The sequence below is a fragment of the Perissodus microlepis genome, chromosome 2, assembly GCF_051167445.1.
Source record: "Perissodus microlepis isolate ML-2025 ecotype Zambia chromosome 2, ASM5116744v1, whole genome shotgun sequence".
NCBI classification, from domain to species: domain Eukaryota; kingdom Metazoa; phylum Chordata; class Actinopteri; order Cichliformes; family Cichlidae; genus Perissodus; species Perissodus microlepis.
The window spans coordinates 22548233-22574417 of NC_140462.1; the positions used below are offsets into that span (position 1 = coordinate 22548233).

Below are 26185 nucleotides of genomic sequence, written 5' to 3' on the forward strand. Positions count from 1 at the left end.
TTGAGAGCGCAAGCAACACATTGCGAATGAGCGCAAATGCAAAAACTGAGCGAGAGGGGCTGCTATTGTGTGTGTGGATAATAGCAAACACTGAAATACATTTTTGCACGCAGCAATGAATTTTGTTCAGTCAAATTTAGCTTTTCTTTGCTCAAAATAAATGTCTCCTCAAAATGCAACACTTGCACCTGCAAACGTTTTTTACATGCGCTCAAATTTTTTTTTACGTGCGCTCAGAATAGTGGCACAAAAATAACGCCATACTGGTCGGAGGACAAAATATCACCTTACTCCATCCTCTTATCCTTGTCGGGGTCAATCCTGGCTACCAAATAGGACTGGGCGATATATCGAGTTTTTTAAAAATATCTTTATATTTTTATATTAGATATAAGATGTGACAATATCGTTTATATCGATATAGTATATGCTACGTTATAATTATACTTGTGGAGCCGCAAGTTTGCCTCTCTTTCGTTCACTTTTGTCTCTACGCAACGTTACTCGGCCTCGCCTCTCCTTCACTGAACACAACTCCCCCTCCCCCATCGCTTCACCTGCAGGCAACGACAAGATGGACACGGCAAATCTCCGTTAACGAGTTACCGCGGATCGCCCCGTGCGTGGGGCTGGACGGTGTCAACATGTTAACGAGCTAATTGCGCTAACGAGCTAACCGCGCTAACAATATGCAGCCCCTGATTTTAGGCCATGCAGCGCCTAAAATCCTTTCATTTTCTCAAAAATCGACAGTGCGCCTTATGTATGAATTCTGGTTGTGCTTACTGACCGCGAACCGATTTTATGTGGTACACGGCGCTCAGCAATCTGTCAAAAAAAATGTTTTAGTACGACTTTGCAGCTGCACCGCTTGATGGATTGTCGGAGCATTACGGCTACCGTAGTCTGGAGCCTCGCAGAGTGATACGTACTGTGCTTCAACGTAATATTACCATATTGTGTGTATATGGACCACAAATGGCACCTGTAAGAGACATGGTTGCAAAGAGGATTTCAAACTCCAGGCTGTCAGTCACGCAGTAGAACTTTTGGGAACAGAGCAGCTGTGAAATCTGCCTTTGTTATTATGCTCAGCGTCTGTTAGTTTACATTTTGACTGCACAGTTGTGAGCTTTTTGTTATGCACAAAAACAACGTTGTTTTATTTTATTTATGCAGCATTATTATTTAATAAATGCTGATAATTTATTTTTGAGTAATTTCTTCATGTACATCTACGCTGTATGTTAATAAAAGTGCCTGTGTGACATCTGGGACACAGCTTTGACTAAGAACTCTCTTTTTGTTCTTACTTTATGGCTTTAAAACAAATATCGAGATATATATCGTATATCGCCATCCAGCTAAAAAATATTGAGATATGAATTTTGGGTCATATCGCCCAGCCCTACTACCAAAGGTCTAGGGTACACCCTGGACAGGTCACTAGTCTGTCACAGAGACAGACAACCACTCGCACCTATCCTATCCTCACTAACTGTATGTCTTTGGACTGTGAGAGGAAGCCTGAGTACCTGGAGAGAACCCATGAATAGCTTCCGGGATTTTCCAAACTAAGGACTCCAAAGGGTCAAAACATACATTTTTTCTCCCCACTGTCACCAAGCGCCAGCTCATAGGGGCTGATTATTACTTTACAGTGTAGAGTTACCCAAGGTGAGTATTGTTGTGATCTGGATGTGAACTGGATCCACGTTTGGACCATGGTTCCTGCTCCACACTCACACATCGAGATGAAATACAGTTCCTACACAGACGTGCACGATAAGCAGCGTGCTCGCATTTTCCTCTTTTACAAAGTCAAGCAGGTAAGAAGACGTGTGTCTCTATTGCTGCTGTCCTGAGACACAAAGAAAGAAAACTGCAGCATTTGGCGGAACAAGGATTTCTGATTCCTTCATTCACAGGAAGTTTCCCCTGAGCTGGGCATCTCAACTGGCAAATGTTTAATAACGTTGTTTGACACTAATTTATCAGCAGATTTACAAAAAGGGAGAGCCGCTGAGTTGATTTAAGGCGGGTCTCTGTGGGGAGCGTCGAGTGAGGCTTTTCATCCCAAAATGTTTCTGTCATGGTCCGACAGCCCTCGCCTGGATGCCTGCCCATGTGTTATTGTGTGCATGTCGCTCCCTTCCCCTCTCTCCCACTCTCTCTCTCTCGTAACGGGATTGTTTACCTCCGAGCGGTGACGAGCATTCCCGAGGGTGTTCCCGCGCAGAGACTGGCCACACCTGTTGTTGATCGGAGCCGACCAGCTGTAGCCAATTATTCGCCATCTCCCGGGCTGCCTTCTTAACAGGGCGATCGGTCAGCGCTGGATCATTGTGTGAAGCACGGTAGAGCAGCACGGATGGTTTTTGTGGCAGTTTACGTTGATCTGAGGATTGTTTAGTTACTCCGTGTGTGTTTGTGTATTTGCCACCAGGAGAGAAACGGAGAGAGAGATCACGGGAGCTGGACCGCCACTCGGGATTACTGTTTGGAAGGAGTCACTACGTGTGTTTTCACTTCACGGCCACGAGCACTGCTAGGAGGAAAAGGAGGAGACCACACCTGGGCACCCATCACTATATATGTATACAATTGAACTGTTGCACCTTTACTGCACTGTAAATACCTCCACTGTCTTCTCCCAAAGGAGTCCTGCATACGAGTCCTCTTTTCTACACCTACCCTGACAGTTTCCAGCTATGATTCACAGATATGACCTGGTGCTTCACTTCATCCCCACTCACATCATCGTAAATACCGATATTTGATTTGTTCCTGTTTGCCGGCCGCCATGTGTGTGTGTGTGAAGTATCTGATACCCGCCGAGCTGCTGGTCTGTGTTCTTCTCACTGCGGTGAATCTGGGTCAGTCCGCCTGTTTTTAGACGACGCTGCCTTCTTCGGTGTGAAATTCCAGCGATGTCCCGGACCTCTGTGAGCTGACGAGGCAGGCCAGCGTGAGAGTGGAGTTTGTTATAGAGATGTTCAGCTTTCTTTAGTCACTGCTTTGAAATAAAACTCCTCACCATCATGCTGGTTCTCCCGACAAATCGAGAGCATATCAGGTATTCCTTTCTTGTATCTCTGCATGACAGGTACTTTCACATGGTCATGTCCTAAATGCCTGATTGAATTTCAGAAGCGGTCCTGAATCGCAGACCTGCATGAAGCTTCTACGCTGGCTGAGGAGGCGCGTGACACAGGTCCCGGTTTGATCCGGTCATGTGACCCCTCTAATCCGCTGCAATGACTTTAGTGTATTTAACGAAGCCACTCAAGCCTTCTGTGAGCTTCTCTCAGAGTCGGAATAAACTGGAACAAAGTGCATTCTGGGTAACCTCTCACACAAACCCCTACACTGCAACAGCGTTCAACAGGATCAGGCAGACATAGTTCATCGCACACTTCTGAAACAGTGAGAGCTCTGATGTGTTCTCAGGAAAACTACATCAGTTGTAAAACCAAAGATGTCCAGCTCTCTGATGACAGCGCCGCAGATGCATCCATACATCCATTAAAGCCTTTCATTCATTCATTCATTCATTCATTCATTCACCTGTAAAGCTCCCCAGCCGGTGCTGCTGTTGGTGGACACAATGACACCCTGCTTCTCGATCGTCTTGAACCTCAGTGACAGTTTGAAGTCCTGGTTGTCCTCGTCCTTACGGTGAAGGTACCTCAGGTAGGACCTACTGTCGAACCTCAGCGCCGACTCTGAGACACAAACAGAGGAAACACAAGCAGAGGTCACACACAGAAGAATGAGCTGGCCAGGCGTTTGCCTGGTTTATCCTCTCCTGAGTAAATGTGCTAATCATCTGATTTTTATTTTTGGATGACTTCTACATCTTTTGTCTTTCGGACTTTAACCGCGTCAACCATGAGGGTGCCACCGCGGCGAGCTTCTGAGATCAGAAATCTTATGTTTGTCTCACTAAATACCTGCAGAGCAGTTCTCACCAAATCAGCTCAGCATCCACTTATCTTTAATAATCCTAATCTGTGTTAAAAGGCGCGGCTCTTTCGATGTTTTTACACCTTCAGATGAAACGAGGTGGTAACCTGATTGTAATGTGTGATCTCTGATCTGAGAGAAAATTTATTTGATGTTGTTACTGGAAAAGGAAAAAAACGGAGCAAAGAGTCAGGCACAGACGCCTACCAGCAACCACAAGTCCAGCGGCAGCAACCCAGAGCAAATAAGAGTCATGAGCAAATTTCTCTTCTGCTTTTGTTTTTTAGTTGTTCTAAGATTAAACTTTGATGGAAAACCCCCTGCAGCAATAACCCATACAGGAATGCCTGCACAAATCCCAATGTGGCCCGATGAGGGAATACTGACAGCCATTTATGAAATCCGGGGATTTACTCCCTCAGTTCAGTTTGTGTAACCGCAGGGAGGTTAACCTGAACGACATGATGCACCAGAACAGGCTGACACTGGTGAGAATATTTACCCTCCTCATCCTCAGATCTCAGGAAGAAAAGGACGAAACTCCAGCTGCACACACTGAAGCATGAAAAGATCATTTTCTCTGCAGCTCTTTGAATATGGAGTGACTTCAGGGGTTAGGTCAGTGTACTCGTCATCATAACACAGCATGTAAGCATGCAGTATATATAGTTTTCCAGGTAGAGACCCTACAACAATGTTCACTTTAAAGTCACCAGCCTCCACGAACAGAAAGCTCGCTTAGAAGCCTAGTCCTACACGTGTGACAGAGGACTCGATAAAGAGCTGAACCGGCCTCATGTCAGGTTCGCTCAGTTACACCACAGCTGAATAACCCAGGTGGATGCTGTGCCCTCTGTGGATGTTCAGTCACATGACTCTACTGCAGCACACTTATCCTGCAAACCTGCAGGTCTGAACTTTTCGATTCAAACATGCTGCTCTTCAGAAGATGTCAGAAACAGCTGCTGCACCCTGTCAGCTCACTCATACGCACATACACTCTGAGTACAGACAGACAGGTGGACGTACGGTTGCAGGGGCAGGCGCTCTCCCAGGTGTGCTGCGGGGTGATGTAAGCAGCTCTGGCGGTGGTGAAATGGCCCAGCCTCTCTCCCGACAGCCGCACGGAGTTCCTGCAGCCTCGCGGTGGGCAGCCGCTGCCCAGGCAGCCGTTGTGACTCACCCTGAGGATGCTGAGGCCCAGAGAGTCCTCGATGTCCGATATAATGCCTGCACCAAAGAGTCCAACATGTCAGATGGCACACATACTGAACACTGACCTCACTGACCACGTGTGATCATGCAGCACGCTCACCTGCGAGCCTGCTGGTGGGCAGGGGCCGAACGGGGCCGCCCTGAGGCCTCCAGATGAGCAGGGCCTCCAGGGCCCGGGGGTCAGGCTGCTGCTGTAGGCTGGCCAGGTGGAGCTCCTGCCGGGGGAGATCCAGCTCTTGTCCCAGGCTGCGCTGGAGGCCTCTCCAGTGATCGCCCAGGAACTCCTCCGGCGACATCCCGACCAGCTGCAGCGTCAGTCCAGAGTCCAACGCTTGCTGAGTGGCCACCCACACGTGAACTTTGACCCCGGTCCAGACGGTGAACTTCCCGTCGCTCACGCTGACATTGAGCGCGTACGAGCCCTCCTCCAGGTGTTCGTCTGCCCAGATTTTGCCGTCAGCCTGGTCTATGGAGAAGCTCCTGTCGTCGGGACTCTGCGAGACCAGGCTGTAGGTCAGGACGTCCTGTACATCCTGGTCTGAGGCGTGGAGCCTGCCGACAACCCGGTTTGCAAACAGTCCTCCGGAGGTGGTGATGGAGACCTCAAGCGGCACCACAGACGGAGGATACTTGCTCTCCTCGGTGACATTGATGTTGACCACGCAGATGGAGGACAGGGGAGGGTGGCCGCTGTCTGTCACCTGGGCAAAGGTGGAGCACAAAAAATTAAATGATTTGATTTGTTCTTATGAAATATAATTGAAATGTAAAAGCCGGGACAGGTAACATGTCTGTTTCTCCTTATGCATTTACAGGTGTGCAGGTGCGTGTCTCCCTCCTCTCTAATGCTTTCTAATAAACTTTTTTCTCACTTGCAATCAAAGCAAAAACATTTGTATTTCACATTTCATATTGATCTTTTTGTTTCTTTGTTGTGATCAACCAAACGCTGTCCAACCACTGTGATTTATTTTTTTTCTCCCTCTGACAGCAGAGAACAAAATGAAAAATGGAGCATTTTGGACTAAAGTATCATCTCTCAGCATCCCAAAATATATTTGTTCCAGCCAACAAAATCCATACAGTGCAGGACACGAATATGCACCATCAGCTGCAACCTGAAACAGCCTGAACCCTCAGAATAACCCCTTCTGTAAATGGATTATAGTGAAGAGTTGAAGCAGGGTCATTCTTCTGACTTTCATTTTTCCAGCTTAAATAATTCCTGTACTTAAACTCAGTCATCGTTACTGGGTGTGCAGGGTCAGTCTTGACAGTTCAGAACCACAGAAAACCATAAAGACGACTTTGTTCTAACTTTTCTTCACCTCTCCGGACAGCACAGCGGATGAGGCCGGGAGCGACGCTCAGCACCTCCAAAGCTGAGACAAACTTTCTAAGATGTCTTTCCTGCAGTGAGAGTTTGTGAGAGAAAGACAAGAGAAGAGAACAGAAAAGTGGAGGGATGGCGACCTGAAGCTTCTCACCTGTATCTTGAGCTGATGGTGAGCTTTCACCTTCTTCCTGAGCGGAGCAGAGAGCGACAGCAGGCCGCCTTGGTCCACATGGAAACGGCGGTCCTCGTTCCCGCTGACAATGTGGAAGGAGAAAGGCGGGCCGTTCCTTGGGGTGTCTTTGTCCGTCACCACCAGCTGGAGGATGCTGCTGCCGACCGCCTCGCCCTCCTGCGGGACACATTTTTATTCAGTTTTGTTGCTCTGCCTATTTCATGACATCAAGCATGTGATGGGAGATACACTGCAACATCATCCAGCTCATTCTGCAGGATTTAATCTGAGAGTTAGAAATGTTCTGTCTGCAGGAACATGTGAAGCATTGATTATACTCAAACACACTCGGCTCACATCCACTTCACTCACACTGGCCTGTTTAGGCTCAGTGACTGGTGGGTGAATGGATGGATAGATGGATGGATAAATGAATGATTGAATGATTGGTGGATTGATAGCGTGGTGGGTGGATGGATGGATGTCAAATATCTTATGTGTGCTGCACAGAGCCACACTGATCCCACTCTTCCTGTTTAGCACTCCATCCGTGTTTACTGGTCATTTAAAGAACAGCTGGCATGTCCGTACAGCTCAGAGACACTTCGGCGTCGTTTCATGGAAGCTGTTTGTAGAGTGACTCCCTCCTGTTTCCACTGACTGTGCCAGAAAATAATGAAGACCTTCAGCTGTTTGCTGTGATGGATTACCTACCATCTCAACTAATTTAAGAGGCTTTGCATGCTGATTTTCATATTGTAGGGAATTAATAGAAACCAGAGCTTCCTGGAAAAATAGGTTATCAATCTAAAAACATGCGGCGTGCTGTGAGAGAGGACGCATCAGAGTTAATGGACTAAAATGTGCAACACCTCCGGGAGAGGACTTTTAAACTTCCAACTACAGCACGCCTCACAGGACGCAGGAGAGACGAAGCTCAGCTTCATGATAGCGAGATCAATGTGCAGGTGGAACGTGCAATTATCTTAAAGCTGCATTCTTTCTCACGTCCTGCAGGGGGTGACTCCTCGGGCTGGTTTAAAATGGAGATTCTGAGAGCCAGGACATATTCTACACTGGATCCATGCTCCTCCACTTTACAGACTGGGAGCTGCTTTCACCTGTGTGTGTGTGTGTGTATTTGGTGCTACAAGAATCAAAGTGAGTTGAATGTAGGGGTGAAGCATGTTCACTGGGGTTGATGGCTGTATTGGCTGTTTTCAGGAGCTACAGTCCATCAGCAGCTGCTGCAGCCTCTGAGGAAGCTCTGCAAACATCATGAATGACCTGCACCACTTGTCTGAGAAACACTGACAGCATCCATCTGCTGGGCAGAGTTTCTCCATCAGGCAGAGCTGGCTGCGGAGCTGTCGGCAGATGGGACGATAACCCAGAGTCTGGATTTGTCCTCACACTGGGTTTGGCAGTGTTTCGGTCCTGGATCAGTGACTCGATGGAAGTTTGCGAGCTGGCGGGGGAAACAGTAACTGTCAGTGAGGCGCTGCGATGGGACTGCCAGCAGCGTGAATTCATGTCCACGCACGCAGGCATGCGGGCATCCACATCCCAATGAAGCATCCAAAAATACACACTGGAGCGAAAGCTTTGACTTTGCAACGTAATTAGGAGTTTCAGGTGAGAGGTGAGAGCAAAACGCTGACGTCTTTCTGCTGCTTTGATCCCTGAAAGCTCAGAAACCGCTCTGATGACGGAGCAGCATATATCCACCTGTCACAGAGAGGGCTGACAGGTGGATAAACGGTCACCTGTAGTGAGCTCTCTTTAATTACCTGCAGCCGTCAGGTCATCTGTCTCCATTATCACCTTGTTAGGCCGAGCAGCTGCTTTACGGGGACACCTTAACCGCTTGTCTCTGTCTGTGTTTATCCACAGGTGTCAAAAGTCACACAGGACTGTAACTGTGGCGTCCTCCCTGAGGACAGCCGAGCTTATTAATGACAGGTGATTCATTCTGGCCGGTTCTGGGTACACACACGTATTTCTTCCCCTCGACATAACTCTCTTTTTCCTGACGCAGGCGTGTGGTGCAGTCATGATTGTGTCTTTTTAAAGCTGCAGAGGCACAAACCTAATCTTCCTGCCTTACCTGTGATGTGCTCAGCTATCAAATCCGTTTATGATCCAGGATTCATTAGGACAGAAACTATCCTAAAGCCCACATTACATATCTGCAGGGTGACAGAGTGATTAGAAACCTGGGCATGAGGCGGGGGAATATATGGACCACTGAGCTTGGATCAAAAAACAACAAATGTACAAAAAAATGGGGATGTTTTTCTTAGAAAGTTATACATAAGGGATAAAACAGCGGAGAACTTCTCCAAGATTAAAATCACTACTTAAGAAGCAAACCTTTGACCTGAGAATATAAAGTCTGAATATTTACAGAACATGGTGAGAATCTCTCATTACCCCTCAAATGTGGTGTGTTGGGCTCATTGCAGCTCATTTTAAAGCTTGTTTTCTAGGTCAACTCGAACAGCAGCAGGAACACGAGTTGGAATCTGGGGAATATCTGTCAGCATAATAATAACATTAATAATTTAAATGAATAAAGGCTTCCAGCCTGCGTGGGTGACACTCGGGTCGTTGTACCTGCAGCAGCAGACTGTGGTTGACCTGAGAGAAGACGGGCGGGTTGTCGTTGACGTCGGTGACGGTGATGGCGACGAAGACGGCCGAGGACAGAGGCGGGCTGCCTTCGTCTGCTGCCTGCACCGTTAGGGAGTAGTGAGGGATCTGCAGATGAGGAGAGAGTTTTCACGTGACCTGCTGCTTCTTTAGTGCGACGCAGCTCACATTGCTCCTGAGCACGCTCACCTCCTCTCTGTCCAGCGCAGTGCGGACAGTGATGTCACCGCTGCGAGCGTCGATGGAGAACTGCTGCAGAAGGTCGCCACTCACAATCGAGTAGCGCAGCAGGTTATTGACTGGGCCGTCCTCATCTGTGGCAGTTACCTGGACATGGAGAAAAAGAAAGGATGAAAATCGGGAGAGGAATAACTGCGCCTACCTCTTTGGAGGTCAGGGGTCACACAAAACATCCCCATGACACACCGACAAGTTGAGTTGCGAGCGGGTCAAAGGTCACTGTGCGAAGGTCTGAATGTGGCTCCTTGGCTGGAGGACTCTTCACATCCAGCCTCTCAAGCTTTCAGCAGCTGCGTCCGCACAGCGTGCATCTTCCTCACAACAGCACACTCGTTCTCACCTTCATTTAAATGCAGCATTAGATTGGACTTGGATTTTTGCCTCTTCAGCTTCAGTATCATTATCATGCTTTTGTCCTCTCTAACATAATAACTTCAATGAGTCATCCAGTTAATCTGGGTTGGTTAGACTGTAACATTATTATTAAAAGTCAAAACTTGATAATAGATTAAAAAAAGACTGAAAATGAATAATGCCGTGTTTTGAAGTTGTCCCGCCCGACTTCTCCTCTTCTGTGACTGCAACTAACTAATCCTTTCATTCCGCTAACAGAACCTCTGTCTTGTTATTTAAAGGTGAGCCTGACGACGTGGGAACAAATGACAAGAAAAACGAGGAGGAGAGAATCACGCAGCCCAGCTGTGACCGTCAGGAGGCGGTGAGCTGTGTCACTGCTGTGTTATCTCTGCTGCTGGCCTGACAGGTTGACACTGACGTGCTGCTGAATAACTGCATGTGTGTGCGTGCTCCTCCCGTGCTGTTATTAATGTGTGTGAATGATGTTTTTCATCACTTGTTTTCTTTACATTAGCACGTACACGTGTTATGAGATCATCAGCTTGCATGACCACTAAATACATGCAGATCGCCCCTCAGCTGTGAAGCTGTCAGTGCGTCTCTGTGTACGACCTGGGGAACATTGTTAATTAAAAGTCTGAGCATGTACTACATAAACCCAGCATGCGGACTCCATACAGAACAACGACCGACCTCGTGTGAGTCACACCTCTCACCTTCATCACTAGGCGCCCAGGTGACAGATCCTCCGACACCTCAGCACTGTAGTCACTGCGCCCAAACACCGGCGGGTTGTCGTTCACGTCTGTCACGTTAATGATGACCGTGGCGATGTCACTGAGTGGCGACTTCCCACGGCTCCCCTCCACAGACAGGTAGTACTCCCGGGAAACCTCAAAATCCAGAGGGGCCACGAGGGTCACGAGGCCTGCATGAAGGGAAACGGCTGGTTTGATCACGTGCTCCGACACTGGTGCTAAATTTGCTCAAAATTCCGTCCTCGCCTCGAGAAGCAGGAGACACGGGACAGGAGAGAAGAGTTGAGCTCAGTAAATCAGAGCGCCCTCGCTTCCTTCCTCTTTCCCTGCAGTACAAACTTCCCTCCTGTGTATGGTTTCATGTGACACGCCTCTGTGCGTTCTCACCTGGACAGTAAGTCCACTGCACAGCTTTTATCACCACTCAGCAGCTCTGCAGCCAATGTGTTAAAGCAATAAGCTGAATGCCTTGCTTAAGAGCGCTGATCGTAGCTGATAGTGGAGAAGTGAACACCTCGTACATTAGATCAAACACTGCTCATATTTCTGAGGGTTTCGCGGAGGCACGCACACTGTGCAGTTACAAACACATTACAGGAAAACGCTCACAAGTGGTTACAAGACCGAAACCGGCACATGAATTCTTTCATAATTACTGTTTTGATAAGCCCATCAGCCAATCAGAAACTGGGGATGGTAGGCATTTTTAATGGTGCTGCCAAAAGGCAGATAAAGTAAACTGGACTCAACCTTTTTACATGTCTTTAAATTTTAATTAAGTGGTGCAGGTAACTGAGTCACATCACCTGGATGGAGCCCTCACTCTCCTCACTGGTGATCTGTTGTATCCGGTGGCTCAGAGCAGGTGGCCTGCTAATCAGAAGCTTGCTTTGTGAGCTCGACTTCCCACGATTCAGTGTGGCACTGGTCCCCGGAACAAATGTTTGACACCCGTGATTTAAAAGCTTAAACTGATGACTTTAATAAAATAAACCAAGCTTCTTTGTGAAAAATGAAATCTTTACAATTATGAATTTTGTTCACAGCAAAAAGCAGAAAAACCATGAAGAATGTGAGAGCGTGACAGCAGCTCCTGACGGGTTGATTCACATCTGCGCTAATGTGCGCTGGTGTGTGTGGGCTCATAGAAAATAATCAGAGAGCCAAGACATCACGTCCAGGCTAGCCTGCTTTTGACGAGTCCTGTCATTCACGACTCGTTTCACTGGAAGCTGCCACGGTGCGTCTCCCTCTTCATTAACATCTCTGATCTCACCCACATGATTTGGTGACACAAATGACCTCTGGGCGTAATGGCGCATTACCGGCAAATGTCAAAGGAGGGATTTTGGAGCGTTTTCAGCTCACACATTCCTCAAGTTCGCAGCCTGTGGAAGATCAGTAACGTTCAGAGAAGTAACAGAAACACATTTTACAAACTTGGCAGGAAGTCCGCGATTTCACTTTTTACTCTGCAGATTTACTATTTTTTTCCTCCCTTTGTGTCACCGCTGCAATTCTGTGCCATTAACTAAGTTTCAGTGCATGGTAATGTTTCCCAACAACTACTAAAAAAGACATAAAGTCTAAGAGGAAATGTGCGGAACACTAACAGAGCAGCCCGCCTCGAAGCCTTGGTTTCAGATCTCCACCCACATTACTGAGCACAGCCCTGAAAGACAAACGCTGCTAAACATTAAAGCCTCTGGAAAATTCTTGGATCATCCGGAATCAGGTTAAAGGCAGCTCGGATCATCGGGGCTTTCTACAGCAGCTTTTCTCGCACTGTTGGAAGCAGCAAGCTCAGCTTCAAGCTCAGTAGAGTCTTCATTCTGGTCCCAGACTGGACAATGAAGAAAACCCCCAACAACTCGGCCACGAAGCATCAAAAGATGCTGATCACGAGCGTCTCCATGGAGGGCAGAGTCAACTCATATATTTATCAGAAGGTGGAGGAGGCCCTAGAAATCCTAAAAGTCAGGCAAACAAGACAAAAGTACAAGAAAATAAAGAAAATAAAGTAAAGAAAATAAAGACCAATAGATCCATTCATCCATTTTCTTTCACTTATCATCTGGGCCCTGAGCAGCGAAGCCCTCCCTCTCCCCCATCACCTCCCCATACTGCCAGGGAAGCCTGAGTGCTCTAAACACTCTTTAGATTAGGATTACATCACAGAGAGGAAGCTGTTAGAACGTCTGTTTATAATGGTCAGCCAATCAGAACAAAGCCAGCTTCAAGGGCTTAAACAGCTTGTTTCAGACAGAGGATGAACTGAGGTCCAGTGCGAGAAAAAGAAGGATTATTTTGAACTGTGACTCATGTGAAGCTGCTCTAATCCAGCCCAAGAATCAAACTGTGATGCTATAAACTGTTCATCTCAAATCCTATAACTGAAACGATGATGCATGGAAGACTTTTGTTTCCAGCTTGACGTTGTGTTTTTGCGCCTGAGCAGAAGCGTGAAGTGACACGTCACTGAGGTTTTCCTCATTTGTGTGATGGCGCTGTCTTTTGGTTCTCGAGCTTACACAGCTCGCAGAGATTTGTGCGCTCTGGCTCACAGTACAGAGCTGCAGTAAGAGAGACAAAGTGCTGCGTGTCCGGTGTGTGAAAAACAGCATTTGATCCAGGGGCGATTCTAGGATCAGAGCTTTGGGGGTGCTGAGCACCCAGAGAGCTGCCCATCCAGGCAAGGTAAACTTTAGTCGTCACGATGAGACTTCTTCCCTGTCTCTGTCAGTCCCTGCATCCTTAAATGTCTCCCGTTGTTCCCTCTGACTGTCCCCTTGGTGCATTTAAACCCCTGGTCCTCCCTGTCCTCGTCCTCTGTTGTCTTCATTTCCATTATCAGTCATCATAATTTTACCATCTCTGTGCAAGTCTGCAAATTTCTTTATTAAATCATAAGATTCTTAAATTCATCAAGTCTCTCTGTGCCTGGGTCCTCGTCACAAAACATGACATCACTGTTTTGTACATTTTAACACAATTTAATCCCCACATTTGTGAAAGAAAAGCAAAACACTTTTTTGAAAAGTCTGTAACAAACCCATCAAATCTGATCAAGGTTATTTAAATGCTGCAAAAGAAGAATGGATTGGAATTTTAAAAAAATACATATACTAATAATGGATTGCATTTATATAGCGCTTTCCGGGGCCCTCAAAGCGCTTTACAATTCCACTATTCATTCACTCTCACATTCACACACTGGTGGAGGCAGCTACAGTTGTAGACAGAAGCGAGGCTGCCATATCGCACCATCGGCCCCTCTGGCCATCAACAGTAGGCGGCAGGTGAAGTGTCTTGCCCAAGGACACAACGACCGAGACTGTCCGAGCCGGGGGCTGGAACCGACAACCTTCCGGTTACAAGACGAACTGCCATGATCTTTGAGCCACGATCGCAGTTTCCTAACCTTAATTACTGGGAAGAATAATGAATGATGCTCACTGTGAGTAAAAAGTAAGCTGGGTGCATTTTCTGGACAGAGATTCACTTTTAAAGTGTATGTGTAATACAATACAGATACATAAAAATACACTCCAAAAATAGAAGAGTCCTTGAAATGTACAAAATATTATTAAAAAATGTAAAAAACTGAGACACCTTAGCCTCTGGTACAATGTATACAATGTATGAAAAGATCTTTACTGCAGATACTAATATGGCTCTGCAGATTTTTTCTTTTCTTTTATCCTATGTCGCCTCAGCTTGAGGTTGGTAAATCTGTCTATCACATTTTGGTGTTCAAGTCTCTCAAGCATCTCTTTCTCAACTGACATCCCAGCCAGGTGCTGGAGTCTGCTTTGACCCATGGTCCTTCTCAGCCAGGTATGGAGCTGACTCAAGACACTAAAAGACCTCTCACAGCTCCAGCTGCTAACTGGGTTTGTTAGGGCAACCTGAATAACAGTTTTCAGTTTGGGGAAGATCTGATTATCCAGAAGATTGTGCAATGTTAACATATCTGGGATGGCACCAGCCTCACTCTTGAGCTTCAAAAAGTCTCTGGCAACCGTGACTTCCTCTGACTGAAGCTCAATATGGTAATGCAGTGCCAGGGCTGACAACCCAGTTTGTTTTGCAGACTGTGTATAGCAGCTTTAATATAGGGACAACACAACTTCCAGATTGTACGAGTAAAATTAGTTGTGTTTTTTTTCTTTGCCAGTTTAACAGTTTCTGTTGTGCCTGTTAGTACTCCCTGTCTGTTTTCTTACCTGGTTCTTCCTGACCTTGTACTTTCTCCTCATGTTCTCCTCTTTCCTCTCTCCCTCTTTGGACTGACAATCATACACAAATAGATTGTATTCAATTAGATTAAAAAATACTATTAAGATCACTAATAAAAAAAGTCCTCTCTCAGTTTACTTTTAACCAAAAGGCAAACATTATCCTTTATTGATGGATCATTTGATTTTACACTTTTATCTAAATGTGGCTCCTTTTTTTGAAAAACCTACCTCATATCCATTATGAACCTGGCTGTCTCTCTGTACACAAACAAACACACACACACACACACACACACACACAAACAACAGGAGTTATAAGGTTAATGGGCATCCAGTCAGTTAGCTAGTTAGTACCTTGGGTTCAATATCGGCACATATGACAAAATAACCAGTTTCTCTCATTACATTTAAAACAGGACGGTGGTAACAACAGTAGGCTGCGGACAATGTTACGTTTTAGATTTTAAATAGGCTGCATACATTTAAATGGGAGCAACAGGACGGTCAAATGTCGCTGATTTTACTACAGAGCAGGACGGATTGTAGGGTAGCAAACATAGTCGGAAAACACGTTTTCAACACTGCAGGTTACCTGGTGTAATGTTTTTCAGCTAAAAAGAAACATGGCCTGACTCCTACCTAACTATATAAAGAGTAACTGAAGGTTAAAGGCAGCTAACATGTCCTGTTTTAAGCCAGACACTTCCACCTCTGCTCCGCTGCGTCTCAGCCACCATTGCTCTGGCAGCAACGGCGCTAGAGTCAGAGCAGGGGAGAGCTGGAACAAACCACTTTGGGAGGGGGGGGAGGGGTTATCTATACTTTTGTTGTTAAAATGTTCCATCTCAATTACGTACTGTATGCTGAAGCACCCCCAAAAATGGGCTAAAAAAATGGGCTAAAATCGCCCCTGATTTGATCAGAGGCCGGAGGGAGATTTACTATTTACAACCTCGTACTCCACAGTATGCTCGGAGATGTTTATGGATGATGCACAGGATCAATAATTGATTCAATTCTGAATCATTCTGCAGACATCAAAAAACTCAAATCATAAATTATCCACAAGCCAGTGAGTCACTCATCTCTAATCGTGCCGTGGATGGACGAGTATTGATTGGAAATTAACTTTGAGAAAAACAGGAGAAACTGGAGCTTCTGCTGTTTGTGAATCATCTCAGACAGAAAGCTGAACTTTTCCTGTTGGCGAGTCCCGCCTGAGGCGTGCTAGCTTCCGACACACAAACAGCACTCCCTCTTCTGCAGGGGGAAGGATCCATTCATAAAACACACGATTCAGGTCAAACACAACCCGCTCGCCAGGAATTCTTCACTGACACAGCATCGACCAGCTCAAAGTTCACCAAACTAAAAAAAACTATGCTGACCAATCATATTCTCACATCCTGTATGCTGGGTAAATACGAAACTAGTGTCAGCCGGCTGTTAAAAAAACAAAACAATCCTAACGGGACGACACACAGAACTATTTCTGCTGTCCAGAGAGCAGCTGCATGAAGGACCGTCACCCACTCATGCAAGCGTGAGTGTGTGCTGCAGGCTGACAGCGCTTCAAACTGAGAGTAAGTAAAGACATCTGAGTTAGTGACCTGCGTTGTTGCAGAGGCTGCATCGATCAGTGAAATCGCTAAACTGCTGGAACTGTGGTGCTGCTCGCTGGTCTCTTTGCTCTGGTGTGCAGGCCGAGCCAACAGTTTCACACTTTTCCATTTCAGCTTTAAAGTGTCATACGAACCAAAAATAACCTGCAATCTCAGTGAATCCCATCTAGTTGAGATTCTGATCGTCTTGTCTTTTCAAAATAAACAGATGAGTGCACCTCTTCTGGCCTTTAATGATTTATTGGCAACGAGCTGTGTGATAGTCCCACACTGCAGTTCAGCCCGACTGTTAAACCCAGCAGAGGGTGAAGCTCGCGAGCGCTCGCTGCTCCACCTGCAGCATTAATAAAGCCTCTCTGCACCAGGCAACAGTCTTAATCCTTTTTAAAAACATCTGCAGGTAGAAAAACTTAAACCTTGTGATTATTTGTCCAAAATGATTAAACTGTTTAAATTCAGACTGAGCCCAAAGCATTTCCTTTACCTGAATATTAATGCAGAGGAAATATTACCGTTGTCATGAATTTAAATACTCAGCTAATTAGTGAGCCTCTAGTCACCCTTAGCAGTAAAAGTTGTATATCGTTTTGTTGTAAAGTAACAAAAGTGGAGAAAACTCTTTGTCACAATAAATGAATCTCCACCAACGGTCCCATTTTCTCTTTGTGCTTTTATTCTGAAATCCTTTTTGTGTCTATATTTACTGTTAGTGAGTGGTCACCTGATCTTTGGTTTAGCATCTTTCAGTTCTTTGTTTTGGCTTGTCTGTTTTCAGCTGATTAACCCTCACTCATTATTTCTGCTGCTGTTTTCTTTTCTCCAGCTGAAAGGACCTATACAATAATAATAATAATAACAATTATTATTATTATTATTATTATTGTTGTTGTTGTTGTTGTTGTGATTATTATTGTTGTTATTATTATTATTATTATTATTCGATATGTGGCTTGTTTCTGGGGGGCCGGGTAAATGCCGCTCAGGTGTAAAGCTCACCTGTACCTGTACGCCTAATAATAATAATAATAATGGATTACATTTATATAGCGCTTTTCGAGACCCTCAAAGCGCTTTACAATTCCACTATTCACTATTGCCTAAGTGCAATAATGAAACGCCGAGTGTTTCGTGTAATCAGCTGTTCTGACCTGTTCGTGAGTCCAGCTGGAAGCGGCCGTCCTCGTTCCCAGAGATGATACGGTACACGATGGGATCCGGGGAGCTGCTGTCTCTGGTGAGCGCAGACACGCTCAGCACCTCCGACCCGACCGCCGAGGACTCTGGGAGCTGGGCGGTGTACTCGGAGCTCATGAAGACGGGCTGGTAGTCGTCCAGAGAGACTACATCCACTGTCACCGTGGCAACAGAGTGGAGGTGACGAGGCAGGCCGCGGTCGGTGGCCTTCACCTTTAGCTCGAATGTGGTCGGAGTTTCAGGGTTCAGAGGTCGTTCCAGCCGCAGGATCCCCGAAAACTCGTCCAGAGAGAAGTAGCCGTCATCGCCGGACAGGAGGGAGTACTTCACCTCGGAGTTTATACCTGAGCACAGGAACACGGACAGGTAAGGTGTGTGAGGATGTCTCACCTGCTTCTCTGCATCAGGTCATCACTTTTAATAGCGACCTTATCCTGCTCAGGTTAGAATCATAAAGACTAAAGCAGTGAAATCTCTTCTAGAGACAGACTGTATAAGCAGACGGCTTTAATCAATATGTTAATATAAATAAATGTAACTATATAAATAAATATACTCAGGTCATCAAGAAACAAATACGTCTCCATTTTACTGTCAGCCGATCCCAGCTGTGATTGGCTGACAGTAAATGAGGCCGTGAGCCAATGAACAGAAGCTGTTCTCCCCTTGAGTTCAGGTGTTTTGGATCCACTGAAGGTGTTTCAGGAACTTTGTGAAACCCCAGATGACGGGACTTTGATTTTGCAGAGATGAAAGTCCAACATGTTTGTTTTGAGTTATCCAAAATTGTTTCGAGAGTGTAACTGGAGGCCATCCAGAGTCAGGTTATTACTTTGGTTTGTTGGGTGTGATTGATCCTTTTATCCAAACAGAAAAATATGAATTAGCCATGAAACTGTTATCTAAGCCACATCTGGATTTCCACATAGCGCCAATTAAAAGAATCAAAAGAAAGAATAATCACTGCACACTTTGAACTCTCCAGGCTGTAAACATGAAAAAACACGAAGCATCCAGGAGATCCCACTGTTTCTGCACAGTTACACATTTACAGTGGGAGTGTGTGGGTGAAAAGCCCAGCGTGTGTGTTTCTAATGAAAACCACTGATGATAAAAATGACCCTCCCCATGAGGAGGCTCGTTAACCACTAACTCCAGAGCAATAAGAAGAACATTCAGATTCCCGCAGAGCTCGTGAAATAACGCCTCTATTTTTCTCACTTTTTTTATTCGTTGTCTTCTCTCCTGCTGATTTTCACGCTGCAATTATTCAGGTGAAAACAACGACATGTCTACGAGGTCACGAGCTAAAACTTTGGATAACGGTTAATTGACAGGTCAGTGTTTTAAAGCTTGCGCAAACAGCAGCTTTAGGAGGAAAACACATTTTCATGCTGAACAGACTAAGCAGCCTAAAGATGTCACTACGGGTAAAGGTCAAACACTTTGTGTTGGTTTTTCAGAGGATTAGCACTTCAACTACGGTTATTTTCTGTCTGCTGCTCGAGCTCTGCTGCACAGTTTCACCGTCACATGTGACTCCACATCTCTGTTTTGATGCCTGCAGTTTTTTCTCTGCGTGCTGAAGTGGTTTTATCCATTTATCTGGCAAATAAAGCATTAAAAAATAGAAACATGTGCGTGAGTCACTGGCATCTGTGAGAAAGTCGTCAGCACTGAGAAAGAGGACATGCCGCTGCACATCTGAAGGCGTAGCCAGCCTGTTGGGGCTGTGTGTGTCCTACCTGTCTGAATCTGTCCACCTTTGTACAAACTAATGTGTGTGTGCAGTCCCACTGTGATCCACCATTTGAATGACACATCGAAAACCACACACACCTGCACAAACCGAGCTCTTTCCTTTAATGTGACTTCACCCATGCAGCACTCAAACTAATTAATAAGGTGTTTACGACTGCACTGGCAATCTGCAGCAAAGTGTGGCCGCTCGCCTCAGTAAGAGAGGGCTGGGGTACATCAGTGATACGTGTGCTGATTACAAAACCCAGGGCTTTACATGAATTACAGGAAGGAGGAGCAGCACAAAGGAAACCACAAAGACAGAAGTGAACATGCAGCTCCACCTCTGCACAAATAATACCAACCAATGTGAAACACTGGCTGCTTCTTACTCTTCTTATCGGGATTTAGAGCAAGGGGCCTAGAAGTGTAGCATTAACAGATTTTTGAAATGAATAATATTTAAAAATGGTTTGACAAAAATAAATCATCATGAAGAAGACCAAATTTGTGGTATTTGGTAAAAAAAAATACAAATAGAAGGTTTAACAAAGAAAGAGTCTTTACTCGTGTTCAAGATAAACTCTGTAACTCTTTGATTTCGTAGAGCTGAAAAAAGCACAGCTGATGTCTGAAGTTCATTCATTTGTTGCCAGAAAGTATTCTGAATATTGTGTGAGACGGACACCAGTGGGCCTACAGTTTAAGGCTGCGATGAATCTAAAGATGCAAAAAGTGTTTCTGTATTCATACGTGTGTAACTGTTCACACAGAGATATTACTAATGTTACTATGTTATTTTGTATTTTTTTTTTTTTATATTTACATGTTGGAAATAAAAAGCAGTGAAACTTTTGTGACAAACTTTTGCATGCGACTCGTAAACAGCAGCGTCAATGCAGAAATGCCATTAAAGTTTCAAGTGATGCATGAATATGCGTTCACACTTTAAATGTTTAAGAAACTCTGATGACGTCACCGAGCCATCAGCCTGCAGCTGGTTCTGAAAAATAAGCGTCTTTCGTTTCATGTCCAACCTTTTCCCGCTACACTCACAAATTACACATCAAAGCAGAGGCGTGTTTGCCCTCCATCCCCCGAAACCCCCCACCCCACAGACACTGATCAGAGCTCTCACACAGACGTTGGCTGTCCTTAAAATAACTACAAAAACTGCATATAAAACTACTTTTTATCATTAACATGTGTCTTATTAAAGTTTTCTCTAGATTTAATTTTGAAAATGTCATTTTAAAAAGGTAAAGCAACACCTGTAAATAAAAAAGGCAGTGTTTACAGTAATTCCGGACTACCCACACTGCATGAAATAATAACAGACGTCCAAATGTGACACCAAAGCCAAGTTAAACGGCTTTTATGGCTGACATTATTTTTAGCTGCTTTTGTAGTGGGCTTTGGTTTTGCTTTGTCATTAAGGCACACCCACACATTTCACACATTAACGAGGACACACAGACACACAACAGTCTGCAGGAAGCGCGGCAGCTCTGATGTCATGTTTAAAAGCAGAAATGTGGCAGTAAAAATCTAAAGGGTGAAAGTTCAGGTTTGAAATGCAGACTCTAATGAAAACAGATTAATTAGGATTCTTTGTTTTAGAGCACAATGTTTTTAGAAAGAGTTCAGTTATAACTGAAGCTAAAAATGTAAAATGAGTGAGGTGCTCATGCTGCAGGGGTCAAAGGTTAAAAGCTACGTGATGCAGATAATTCCCATCACAGCTGGAACAACACAGCAAAGGTGAACTTCAGGTGGGTGTTTCATGGATGGCTTTGCCTTTATTATGTTTGGGATCAGTCAAACCACACATACACACACACACACACACACACACACACACACACACACACACACACACACACACACACACACACACACACACACACACAGGCACGCCTGAGCATCAGGCTTTAAGGTGTAAAAAGGGCCGATGATACCAGAATGAAGGGTTTGTCCCAACATGTTCGGACCTGACATAAACAACTCCGTGTTCACTTTGTCTAGTTACTCCACCTTCGCTGCACCCACAGCGACACGTCAAACTCAGCAGCAGCAGCTCACCTGTGTCAGGATCCTTGGCATACACCACAGCGACCGGCGTGCGGACCGTGGTGTTGTCGAACACGGTGACCTCGTAGTGGCTGGACGAGAAGCGGGGCGGGTTGTCGTTCATGTCCTGGACCATGAGCAGGATGTCGGCCTGACAGGATCGACCCCCGCCATCCGTCGCCTTCGCCACCAGGTTGAACTCCACGTTCCTCTCACGGTCCAGCACGGCCAGCGTGAAGAGCTCACCTGGGACAGGTGTACGACACACAACCATCAAACCGCGGAACACAAACATCCCCAAAACAAGGCCAACACATTTCCACACTAAAGACTATTTTAGCACGTTGGTGATGCACATGCAGATGATGACGTATGTCTTATAATTAAAGTATCAGCAGTCATCTTCAGGTCAGATGTAGCGTGTTGAGGTGAATATTGTGAGGTGTTATTTTAATATTTGAGGTGTGAGCAGGTGAGCATGGTGTTTCCTGCTTAAAACTGATAGTCACTCCCTCCAAAAAGACAAAGTCCAACTGGTCTGCATGGAGTCAGATAAGTCAGACTGCTTTGCCTCACTAAACAAAAGTGTCTGCATGTCCTGTTCTTTATGAACATTTGATAAGCAATAAAATATTCAGGAAATACCCCAGCCACGAAGGACAGGCCTCCCCTAACGAGCAGCTTAAAGAGGCCGCACACATTATTCAACATTATTTCTCTTTTTATTAAACATCGTGTGACTGTGGTGCTGCTCATTTACAGGTGACAGTTTTAGGCCCGAGTATTATAAACTTATATTACTCAGTCAAATGTTAAAACTTTTTGGTGTTTTGTCGTGGGAACAGCAGGATGCTAAACTCCAGCGGAACCTAAACACATCACCAGCTTGTCCCCGTCGGTGTTTCAGTGTTTCATGCACACCTTGCTGAAGTTTGGCTCCTGTGGAGGTGTGAGCATGTCTCTTTGATTATTTTGGATTCTATTTTGCTGCAGGTATCACAGCTTGTAAAGACTTTACAGGGAACGGAGAGTCTTTGAATTCCTGCTTTAGGATTTTTGGGCACATTCTCATCTTCATGGGCTTTACGGCGTTAAGGCGCGCCTCTTTTGAAGTCTAGGTTTTCAATGCTAATGCCTTCAGCTTGGCCTCGGGTTGAGCCCGTTGTGTTTTTTTAGTCTGCAGTGGATGCTAAGGTGTGTTTAGGATCACTGTGCTCTGCTACGAGCCATCCACTTATGGAGGCTTTCCATTTCTTCCTGATGCACCCCCACAGAGAGGAGTTCTTTTCATAGATCCTGTACTCTTTGTTCTCCAAACATCTTTCTAACAAAAACTTTTTTTTGAAAATGTTTCACGAAGGCACCGGGATCCTTCTGATGTTCAGACTTCCAGAGGAAAGCTTTTCTTCTGATGACTCTTCCATGAAGTTTGATTTGATTTGCCTTCAAGCCCAACCAAGAACTTTCTGTGGAAGTGTTCTTGCTTTTCTGAACTTTAAAAGCTCCACTTGGAACATTCATTTCTTTATTACATTATATATATATTTTAAATGATCTAAGTATCCACACGAGGTGGACACTTAGAGGAGGATTGTTTGGACAAGATTTGAACAGTCTGTACAGTCTGGGGCTGTAAGTGCCCAAATTTCAAATCATGATACAATCAACTTTCAATCTAAAGCAGCTTTGACCTTTTGGAAATCCATGCACGTGTTACTTTTCTATATTCATGTATAAAATCAGCCTCTAGTTTTACACACAATATGACAAGAGCGGCTTTTGACCTGTGAGTGGGTCAAAAGATTGACTGATGTCTCAGCAGGTGGTGAAGATATCAGGTGATGGATGTCAGTTCATGCTATTGCACCCTCAAACTCGCGCTGACAGGGATGCCGTGCACTGACGTCAAACACACACCATCATACCTGTCCTGTGTTCTAGGTGGAACTTGTCGGCATCTGGCCCGTGGAGTGTGTAGGAAATCTGGCCATTAGTGCCCACGTCTGGATCGGAAGCTGAAACCTTGAGCACAAACACGCTGGAGGGCGAGTTTTCCATCACCACCTCTTTGTACACCAGCTGCAGCAGGAGGATAATAACAATAATCAGGCCTGCATTTACTGGGTGGGTTTCAGTTAAGCTACTCAGCGTTGGATTAAAGAGAAAAAACAGGAAGCAGCAGAAACACACCTGCAGAGCTGAGAAAAAAAAAGGTCACGTTAAGTAAGTTGTTACTTACATCTGAACTCTGACACCATAACGTACGGCACAAGGAGGGAGGGAGGGACAGATGGACTGACGGATGTATCGATGGATGGATGTATCGATGGATGGATGGATGGATGTATACATGGATAAGTGGATGAGTGGATGTATGTATAAGTGGATGTATGCATGATGGATGGGTGAGTGGATGGGTGGATGCATGGATGGGTGGATGGATGTATACATGGATGGGTGGATGCATGGATGGATGGATGGATGTATACATGGACGAAAGGATGGATGGATAAGTGGATGGATGGATGGATGGATGGATGGATGTATACATGGACGAAAGGATGGATGGATGGATGGGTGGATGGATGTTTACATGGATGGGTGGATGCATGGATGGATGTATACATGAATGGGTGGAAGGGTGGATGCATGGATGGATGGATGGATGTATACATGGAGGGGTGGATGGATGGATTTATGTCACAATTAACTGTTTAATATACATGTTACAAACCTACCACAAACCTTCCAAGTGTAATAAATAAATTTTTTTTTACTTATTAACTGCTTATGATGCAATACTCCATAAAGTCTTGTTTTAAGAAGACTTTGTGTCAAAGCCAGTTTTATAACTGGCTTATAAAGACTTAGAAGTACTTTATTAACTGTTAAGTAAAGATTATTCATGCAAATGTTATTTACCTGGTTTCAGTTAAACAATATGTTATTATGATAGAGATATTTCTCCTGGCTGCTGGATGATAAGTGATCTATGATGGTGAACATTTCATGCATCTGTCTCCATTAAACTCTAGTAATGACTGTGAGGAAACAGACAGGGAGAAATACTGGCTTTATACTGAAACCGTCTTTAATATTAAATGTTACATGAAGTCAAGACTAATCTTTTTTTTAATAGCTCAGTTTCATAAATTAGCCTCGGGGGCTTTACAGCCTGTACAGGAAGCAGCAGCTTTTGTCTTTACTCGTAATGTGGAGATTTTCCCAGAAGCACCTTTAACCTCCTAAGACCCGAACTCTTCCACGGCATGCATTTTTAATTTCTCTTTGATATGTGGTCACATTGGGGCCTGATGAATGTAAAAACAAAGAATTACCAGATTTTTTTTTTTTTACTTATTTTTGTTTTTAATAAAAATAAGAGCCACATATGAGGATATTCATTTTAAATTGTGATAGAACAGTAGCAGTATAATGTCCTCATAAGTGGATATCAGGCCCTTGTAGAGCAAAATTCAGTATTTTGGTCTAAATAACCCAAAATGTGATGTCCACATATGTGGATGCCAGGTTCAAGGAGGTTAAAGGAAAAACAAACGCTTTAAAAAATAAAGGTTCAAAAACAGCCCAGCGTCCACTTCCCCTTACCATTTTCACTCTGAGTGGCTTCCATGCATCTAACTGCAGAGCTGAAGTCACCTGTACTCACCTGCTCACACAGCGGGCTGTTGTCATTGATGTCCAGCACATGGACGTCCACGCTGATGGGAGCCTCAAACTTGCCGTCGGTGGCCGTGACTCTCAAGGCGTATCTGTCTCTGGCCTCTCGGTCCAGACTCTCCTTCACAATCAAACCCCACTGGCCCTCGTCCACCTGCACGATGGCGAACTGGCCCAGCGGGTCTCCGGCTGCAGGAGCAAGAAGGACTTGAATGACAGCAGAGAGGCAGGGCGTCATGCTCTCAGAGGTAGAAAGCCGTGAGCGCTGTTGCTTTAAGCTTCTACCAGAAAAGCTTGCTTTGTCCTTCAATCTGCTGAAGCATCAGACGTGTGATCACATTAATGAGCGTGAATTCAGCTTTTCTCTTCTGATCTTTTCTTTTGTGACTCAAACTTTTGGATAAATGTTCATCGGTTGACTCTGGAAGGGGTCGACATGGTCAGCATGGATGAATTTTGACTAACCTGTCCCATTTTGAACCTTATCAGATCAGTCAGACCCTCCTGTGTATCCCTGTTTACAGTTTGGTGTGAAGGAAAATCAACTTTTAATTCTTTCCTGACTCCCTGTAGCTGAAGTTTGAATATTTATTTCATTTCTGATTTGATTCCTTTTATTTCTTTTCCAGTCTTTTTATTTTAATCGTGTTTTTATGCTGTTTGACCTCAGTCTTCACTCTTACTTCAGTCTAATACGTCCTGCTGCATTTTTAATCTGTTGTTCTCATTTAAGTTTAACTTTTTAATATATTTTATCCGAGTCCTGTTTATTTTTATACCCTCTGCTGTGACTTGAAGGCACCTCGGGTCAGCTTGTTGTTTTTAAATGTTCTGCATTAATATTAAGTATCTGTAACTCAGTCAAAAAAAAAAAAAATCCCCTCCACTCACGCATCAAATACTCAGAGCAATCCCCCAAAATATTAAATATATGATAATGT

The 26185-nt window shown here is 44.9% G+C and overlaps 1 protein-coding gene across 1 annotated transcript in view; it reads right to left on the reverse strand.

Moving 5' to 3' along the window:
• fat2 (FAT atypical cadherin 2) overlaps positions 1–26185 on the reverse strand; it is a 91095-nt gene that overhangs the window by 19053 nt on the left and 45857 nt on the right. The window contains exons 13-23 of the mRNA XM_084952778.1: positions 25234–25433; positions 23489–23642; positions 21576–21809; positions 17708–18097; positions 10655–10866; positions 9531–9668; positions 9306–9449; positions 6669–6866; positions 5282–5882; positions 4996–5196; positions 3568–3725 (exon numbers count right to left, since the gene is read on the reverse strand). Coding sequence (XP_084808904.1) covers positions 3568–3725; positions 4996–5196; positions 5282–5882; positions 6669–6866; positions 9306–9449; positions 9531–9668; positions 10655–10866; positions 17708–18097; positions 21576–21809; positions 23489–23642; positions 25234–25433 — 2630 coding nt within the window. The remainder of the gene's footprint in view (positions 1–3567; positions 3726–4995; positions 5197–5281; positions 5883–6668; positions 6867–9305; positions 9450–9530; positions 9669–10654; positions 10867–17707; positions 18098–21575; positions 21810–23488; positions 23643–25233; positions 25434–26185) is intronic.